We start from the raw sequence: 8,554 nt of genomic DNA, 5'->3' as shown, positions 1-8,554 counted from the left end.
AGTTTGTACCATTAAGTTTGTATTCACTAATGAGTGTTAACAGGTTAGAATTAACGACAACCAATGTATAATAATCTACACATGTACAAGCAAAAACACATGCTTATCAACAACCATTGAAATTAAAAAATTGAGCACATACACATCAATGGTCTTTCATGATTTGGGTCTCCCTCATGACCCAAAAGATGAATTGGATACCTACAACCCTTGCATGCATAACTTATCCTGTCAAGAGTCATTATACACACCGTGGTAGTGTGGACTAAGCTGTCTGCCTCATGGGCTTCCAATATTTTTGGCCACCTGGGTGTCATGTCCAGATCCTGTCGGCTGACATACACCTAAGTCATGTACTTACCTATTGCATTAGTTAGAATCATGAAATCATGAAAGATGGCCCACTGTCGCAGTGCCCTCTCACGATCCATATCCTAACGTATCTAGATAGAGGTAAATATAAATAATCGTGTGACAGAAGTCCTGATAATGTCCTGCCAACTTATGCGGGGTCATGTCACATAATTTCTACATTTATCTTCAATAGGAGGCCATGGACATGTCTACCTATTTAGACTAGTCCATATCATACATGTATTATGATCAAAGAGGGATTAATCAACTCTCACACACCATGGATAGATTTAAACAACATAATTAATCAACATTAATTAGAAGTGATTATAGGATGACGGTATTTTTATCAGAAACAATTAAAGAACCCTCCCAATAAAAATAAAACTAATAACTTGGGTGCATCAAACATGCCATGGATGCCACGCCTCGATCATCTCCTCCGTCCGATCACATCTTCAAAGTAGGTGATTTGCATCTCCATAAGCTTTGAGCGCTACATGTGGATCACCATCAACATACCCTGGGAGTCCTAGCTCCTCTAAAATATAATGGAAACCTAGGAAAAATCTATACATTTTTCTTTTTAAAATAAAGAAACCCCGCATGGAGAAACCAACCCACCATTTGGGCTGCCCATGGGGTGGAGTACATTTGTTTATAAAAAAGATAAGGGAAGAGAGAGAAAGAGAGAGAAGCATCACATTCACCCATAACCCCATGTATCACATGCATAAACAATCCATCCATTTTATTAGAATATCATTTCCATAATCACACTATAACATAATCTCATGCATGGGCATTATTAAAGCAAGTAAACCAAAAAGAACATGGATTTCTTCAATTATTGAACCACCACATCACATGTGATAACATGTATCAAAACCCATAAAATTAAAATCTCATTTTAATTGCAGGTGGGTGGAGGGAGGGATCCTTTCACCCATCAACATCCTCCAAAAATAAAACAAATATTCAAAATTCTGTTTTGAACAAAAAAAAAATTAATCTTTTTTTTTTTTATTAAAAAATTGGAGGGGAATCAAGGGGAGTGCAGGCCTCAGGCACTCCCTGCGCAACCCATAGGCCCAAGGCCCACGGACAGAAGCCCAAGGCTGTAGGCCGCAGGCTACAGCCCATGGATAGCAGCCTGTAGGCCACAACCCGCAGGCAGCAGCCCATACAAGGCATGCGTACAAGGGCAGGGAAAAGGGGGAGGGCGTGTGCAGAGGCTTGGCAGCGTGCGCTCCCCCCCCCCCCCCACCACATACAATCATGATTAAAATTTTTAAAAAAATATAGATTTATCACCCCCACTTGGATACCATGTTTCAATAATTATAATGAACAAATTAATTAAACCAAATCCAACATCACATGGGCAAGTTGTTACACTAACAACCTTGTAACTACCCATGTGCACATGGGAAGGTTGTTACAACAACCATAATATAACCACCCATATGCAAACTTGCATCTCCCTCATGATAATTATATTAACCATTAATTATCTAATATTCATGGGTGGGAAAGGTGGCTCTGATACCACACTGTAGGTCAAACTACGGTCTAGGGATCAAACCATGGTTCTCTAGGAAAACCAATTATAAACCAATTAGGATATTGCACGCCCTGGATTAGCACATGGTGTTCCATGGGTGCTCCATTTAAATTTTAAGGTTTCCCATGGTCACCCATGGCAACCCTAGTGCATCCCTGTTAGGGTTTCTCCTTCCCTCATGTGTCCCATGCAATTATGAAACACAAATAGGACGAAGAAAATCATCTCTAATCCATCACATGGCAAGAGGGATCCATCCCATACTCGAATGCGCAGCGGAAATAAATCAATTCGAGTTTCTTTTGCATCCCATAAATATTTAATAATTAATAACAAGAGAAATTAATGAAGAATTACTAACCTGGTGAGCCTCAAGTGTTGCTCCTCCAATAGACAATGGTTCTTCTTCCAATGAGTACTCCAAGTAAACAGATCTAAACCTCCAATGGTACTACCAAGGTTCTTCAAATCAATCCCAGATGCTCTCAAATTCTTCAGCACAGATCTAGGGTTTCTCAAACCCTAACTCTCAATTGCAGTAGAGAGAAACTAGAAGAAGAAGGAGAGAGATCACAAGAGGGAGAGAGAGAGAGACCAAAACGCAGGAGATAGGGGACCAGGCCAAAAACACAAAGCACTGCCCCCTCCTGCGTTTTTGTCCCCTTTTATAGAGGTAGGGTTTAATTAAAAACCCTTATAAGATTAAGCTAATTCCTGTGAGAGTCTGACTCTCTCTCTCTCTCTCAGTTTGGCAGTTCTGTTTAAACATAAAGTGCTTCAAAAAGGTAAAGAAGTAGAATCTAATAGGGAAAGTATTAATTATTTACTTTATTTAATATTTATAGATAATTATAATTAGTACCATATCCATTAATTAAATAAAGAACCAATTAAATTAACAAATTCCAAATAACTCTCTATATGATAACAAATTATCATATACAACCCCCCCCACTAATCAACACCATCATTATGGAATCTAGGGCATGTACACATGTACTGCCAAACCCCATTCCATAGTACATGTCCATATAAGAGCGTCTGTGCATCTGATCGGGTCCCGCAAAACTCGATAAAACACTTTGTTCAAAATAATCATATATACTCTATCATTTTATGTAAAATAGATTTTTACAAAACCATTTTCAAAACAGCACTAGATCCAGATTCTGATCCGACCATACACAGACAGTCTCAATCTTGGTGTTCCCCAATTGGACAGTGGTGACCATGTTGGATAACTCCTTCACTCACAAAATGTTCACGCATTTCCATAACACAGGCTTTGACTCGCTTGAGTCTCAGTCATTGATGAACCAAAGAATACGATCACACTTTGCAGCTACAGGGTTCCCTCAAGCAAAGGGTGTCGGTGACACATGTCTATCCATTCCTACATCTGACAGTAATACATGAGGGAATCGACAAAGTAGATCCTTCATCAATACACGCATCAAACATGTGAGTACTCGCATTCGTACCCTGACATCACATGTCTAGGCATACCCAATGCGACGACCATATGATAAGGGTGTCCAGTCCAAACCATAGTCGTGACTACCATTTTAAGTAAAATTTACGGACACATAATGCTCAAAAAATTTATATCGCATGCGATAATATTAAACTAAAATGTATAAAAGTTCAATACAAAGAAGAATCGGATTGAACCAGACCGAACCAAATTTGATGGACACACAAGTCCAACAGCTAACTCACAACTCTCATGAAGTTCATCTTACTACCAATAATAGTCTAATCCATTTGTAGACTCCAAACAAAACACATTGCACTTTGTCTTGTCTCTAGTCAAAGCTTTCCAACACCACCAAACACATATTATCATCACAATGTGTTAGCTCTGCTATGACCAAGAAGGTTGCCAACAAAGACAACTCACCAAACCGTCTGCTCTGCTTGGTCTAAATGCCTTATGCCTCTGCACGCCCAACATTTTTAATGTTTTAGTCAATGTGCATAATAAATTATGTTCTTTTTTATTTTCTAAAAGAAATGGTGGATTATGACCCTAACAAATAAGGGGTTTGTTTTTTTGGAGGGGTGTTTAATGTTGTTGTTGAAGAATAAAAAATATGCCAAAACGCTTAAAATAGGATCCAAAACTAATACAAATTGAATCTATACCAAATAGTAAAAATCAAATAAAAACCGAATCGATTTTGGTTTTCATCTCGGCTGGTTTGAAAAGTATTCAATTTTGATTTTGTACATCTTGAACAGAAGTCGAAGATCCTGATTCGAATGAGTCTCAATTCCGCCGATTCTGATCCATACCTACTGAAAGTATGTTCCCCTAGTCACCCTCGTTACACTTGTCGGAACTTAGGACGCCACTGTAGAGGAGAGAAAGATTTCTTTTTTTTTTTCTTCTCGTCTCTGTTTGTATACTTTGTATGTATTAATCTGTTCTTCACTCTCTTCTGTACTGTATTCTATGACTGACTAATTTATCGACAAGCAAGCTTCGGATTAGAACGAACTAGGGTTTCTGTGAACTCTGATAGGCGTTTTTTTTCTCATATCAAGTCCGTTATGCGATATTTGCAGTGCTAGGATTGAATTTAAACTTTAAATGCTAATTTCTTCATTTGAGACTCTTCTGATCTGGGGAGATACGAAGTTCAAAATCTACCTTTTCTACCCAGATCACTAGGGTTTCTCCGATCGCCATGGAAGCTATTCGGACTCCCTCTACTTCTCTGCCCTCTCTCCCCAAGCTCGATTTGCGCAACTCGAGGAGACTAAGATTGAGGATCAGTACAAGTAACCGCAGCGAAATTCGTGGGATTTCCTCCTCCAATCAGTCCATCAAATTTTCATCTCCTTCTCTCTTTGCACTTCACACTTCTCATGGAATTCGATCGGAACTGAAAGCTTCTGGCGTTCGTTGTTCGGCAGCAGCCGATACTTCTGCTTTCGTTTCGGATAATAGTCCGTCGGAGCTTCCAGCCAAGTTCTTGGGCGTGGAAGTCAGCACACTGAAGAAGGTGATACCTTTGGGGCTTATGTTCTTCTGCATTCTCTTCAATTATACTATTCTTCGGGACACCAAGGATGTGCTCGTCATTACTGCCAAGGGGAGCAGCGCTGAAACTATTCCCTTCTTGAAGACTTGGGTTAATTTGCCTGCTGCTATTGGTTTCATGATTGTCTACAGCAAGCTCTCCAATGTCCTGTCGAAGGAAGCACTTTTCTACGCCTGTATGTTTCCGTTCATCGCTTTCTTTGGGGTATTTGCGTTCCTACTCTACCCGAACGTTAATGTTATCCATCCCACTGCGTTGGCTGATCGCCTTCTGGAAATTCTTGGCCCCAGCTTCCTTGGCCCAATCGCCATACTTAGGATATGGAGTTTCTGCATCTTCTATGTTATGTCTGAGCTTTGGGGAAGTGTCGTGGTTTCCTTGCTTTTCTGGGGCTATGCTAATCAGGTAAATTCTCCAGTCACCACTTTGATTTATTACTTACATGCTTTCCGGCCTAGCTAAAATTGAAGTTTTGAAGGGTTAGTAATCAGGCTTCAGAACGGTAAACCCTTTTCTTTTTCTACATTTATGTATTTTTCTTGTAATCGGATCTTAGATTCTCAATCATCTTCATACACTATTTGGTCCTTCAATTTGATAGTATTCAGTGTTAGTATCAGCGGACGAATTTGTACTGTTTGATTTCTTTTCATTTTTTCCCCTAATAAAATCTGTTTTATTTTACTGAGTCAATTTGATCGTGACTGATGAGGCATACAGTTCTCAGTTTCACTTCACTCAATTGTGGTTGGTTATTCACTTCTATTTAATGACTCATGCTGTTGTGATTTGTAGATCACTAATGTGGATGAAGCGTCTCAATTCTATCCACTGTTTGGTCTTGGAGCAAATGTTGCTTTGGTTTTTTCAGGCCGTACTGTGAAATATTTCTCCAATCTGCGCAAGAATTTTGGACCAGGTGTTGATGGATGGGCTGTATCTCTTAAAGGAATGATGAGCATTGTCGTGGCGCTGGGTCTTCTTATATGTGGAATCTATTGGGGAATGAACAGATATATTAAGACAGAAGGTGGGAGGAAAAAGAAGGTAAGTTATGCTGGGAGGTTTTAATGTTGTGGACAGTTTTATACTTGTTGGGTTCATTGTGTTTTCCCTTTTTGCCCCTCCCAGACCATGCAGTAACGGGAGCCTTGTGCACTGGGATGCTCTTTTTTTCTTTTTAGAATCTCATGATGCATTTTCAGGAGAAAACCAAAATGGGAACAATGGAAAGCATGAAGTTCTTGTTATCTTCAAGGTACATCAGGGATCTTGCAACCTTGGTGGTTGCCTATGGGATCAGTATCAATCTTGTTGAAATTACATGGAAATCGAAGCTCAAGTCTCAGGTAAATCAGAGCATGAGTTCTGTGCTCTATCATCTTTTCTTAGTAATAGTTGTAAAAAGGTATATCAATAATTTCTGAGCATACAAAATTCATTGTAATGGTATAATGTAATATGATCGAATATTTGTCTTATTTTCTTTTGACAGTTTCCTACTCCAAATGAATACTCTTCTTTCATGGGTGATTTTTCAAGCTGCACAGGAATTGCAACATTTACAATGATGCTGCTCAGTCGATTCATCTTCCGGAAATTTGGGTGGGGTGTTGCAGCTGCCATCACACCCACCATTCTACTTGTCACGGGGATTGCATTTTTTTCATTGATTTTATTCAGTGATCCATTGGGTCCTTTGTTTGGCAAACTTGGGTTGACTCCACTTCTTGCAGCAGTGTACATTGGTGCTGTACAGAACATCTTTAGCAAGAGTGCTAAGTACAGTTTGTTTGACCCCTGCAAAGAGATGGCTTATATCCCGTTGGATGAAGAAACAAAGGTATGCTTTTCCTTTTGACAAATGGGATTCAGGTAGATGGAATTTTTAAAGAATATTGGTGAAAGGACTTGCAGGCAGATGGAAAACATAAAAGAACTCAATTGATGTGTTACATAAAATTTTCAATCAGCTGGGTTTTGCACCTTGCTAATAGATTGTGTTTCTGTACCTGCTAGGTCAAAGGCAAAGCAGCCATTGATGTGGTTTGCAATCCTTTAGGGAAATCAGGGGGAGCTTTGATTCAACAGTTCCTCATTTTGACCTTTGGCTCCCTTTCAAATTCAACACCTTACCTGGGAGGGATATTACTTGTTATTGTGCTAGCCTGGTTGGCTGCTGCTAGATCATTGGACCGTCAATTCACCCCAATGGTGAAGAAGGACCTTAAAGATAAGCTCATCGAGGGTAAGATTTCAGCCATAAACACAAGGCTCTCTGGAAAGCTAGAGCCGAAGCAGGGAATTAGGTATCGCTTTGTCAGTACCTTGAACTCAATGGGTTTTATTGAGGGGAAATATGTACCCATGGTTGAAGGCGTCTCTTCTAGTGGGGGGATTCAGCATCTCACTGTGAGGGAGCTTGGCAGAAAATATCAGTTTGAGCAACCGGTAGCAACTGGTATACAGTCAAGTGGAACAGAGGGTGATAACCATGACGGAAATGGCCATGTATCACCTGAGTCAACAAGTGAGAATAAGATCCCCAGTGAATCTTTGTAGGCTAGGTATACGGAGGTTGTGTGGTTTTAAAACTTTGAGCTGTTGGAAGCACCTTCGGAAATGTAACCTCAATACCCCACAAGTTATGGATAAAAGGATTGCCTCTTCTTGTACCTCTGCACACTAGATGGTCAACTAAAAGATTGGAATGCCGGTGATGATGGTTCACCGTCGTTGCTGATGACCATAATAATGATCATGACAAGTCACAATTATGCTGATGCTGAGATAAATTGAATGATGATAGTTAGAAAAAAGCTTGAATTCACCAGTACTTGTAGTGGAGTCAGAAAATAAAGCTTCCAAAGCAGAGGTATTTATGAAATACCTTTATATTTTGCTTGTATATTGGTTTCTCAGTTTTGCCCGTTTATATTGTTCTATCTGTATAACTGACTTCCATCTTATAGACCAACTTTCCCATCTTTTCCTTTTAAAATTTTAGTTTCATTAATGATGAAGGTCAACAACAGTCAAGATATAATTGTAGAAGGATTGAACTCCATTTTTTTTTTCCCATGATCAATGTTCTGTTGAAGAAACAACTGAGTTTGGTTACCTGGATATAGTTCACATCTGTTCATCCCGAGCAACAGAAAGTGTAGGAGCCCTAACATGTTTGACAGAGCTTCTTTCCCTTGGTATGTATCTATAGGAAGGCCCCACCTATGGAATTGACATGTAATTCTCTGGCTGGAAAATCATTGGAATAATTTTGTGCTTTTTAAGTTTTGCTTCAGGCAAGCTAAATGACTATAGAATACACAGATGCAGGAACTACTAATAATCATTACCATCTGTATATCTAACAATGTTTCATTGGAATTGAAAACTCGACGAGTGTATGGGTGCTTCTAAATCTTTGATTCCCTCTATGTTTTCAGTAGAAAATTTCATGTTTGATGGAGACTAACTGAATGGATGCTTCCATGTTGAGACTATCAGAAACTTTGGGGAAATTAGAAATTTTAACATCCATGATCCTGTTGAAGGCATATCCTTGAGCCTGACCAAACATCTGGTGGTT

The 8,554-nt window shown here is 39.4% G+C and overlaps 1 protein-coding gene across 1 annotated transcript; it reads left to right on the top strand.

The window, feature by feature from the left end:
* Nucleotides 1–4,500: 4,500 nt before the first annotated feature.
* LOC122642109 (ADP,ATP carrier protein 1, chloroplastic-like) lies at nucleotides 4,501–7,982 on the top strand. Its single transcript, XM_043835529.1, has 5 exons — nucleotides 4,501–5,370; nucleotides 5,761–6,012; nucleotides 6,168–6,314; nucleotides 6,461–6,808; nucleotides 6,985–7,982. Exons 1-5 carry the CDS (start codon nucleotides 4,609–4,611, stop codon nucleotides 7,525–7,527), a joined length of 2,052 nt encoding a protein of 683 aa, XP_043691464.1. The 5' UTR covers nucleotides 4,501–4,608; the 3' UTR covers nucleotides 7,528–7,982.
* The last annotated feature ends 572 nt before the right edge of the window (nucleotides 7,983–8,554 follow it).

The sequence above is a fragment of the Telopea speciosissima genome, chromosome 1, assembly GCF_018873765.1.
Source record: "Telopea speciosissima isolate NSW1024214 ecotype Mountain lineage chromosome 1, Tspe_v1, whole genome shotgun sequence".
Classification (NCBI taxonomy): Eukaryota; Viridiplantae; Streptophyta; class Magnoliopsida; order Proteales; family Proteaceae; genus Telopea; species Telopea speciosissima.
Note: the sequence above shows the minus strand (reverse complement) of the source record. Positions and strands in the feature narration are given on the sequence as shown.

Bases quoted from the DNA above. Each gene is read 5' to 3' on its own strand.
- LOC122642109 (XM_043835529.1), top strand. From the start codon at position 4,609: ATGGAAGCTATTCGGACTCCCTCTACTTCTCTGCCCTCTCTCCCCAAG. The intron at 5,371-5,760 runs GTAAATTCTCCA...TGTGATTTGTAG, and splicing joins TCTGGGGCTATGCTAATCAG to ATCACTAATGTGGATGAAGC. The intron at 6,013-6,167 runs GTAAGTTATGCT...ATGATGCATTTT, and splicing joins AAGGTGGGAGGAAAAAGAAG to CAGGAGAAAACCAAAATGGG.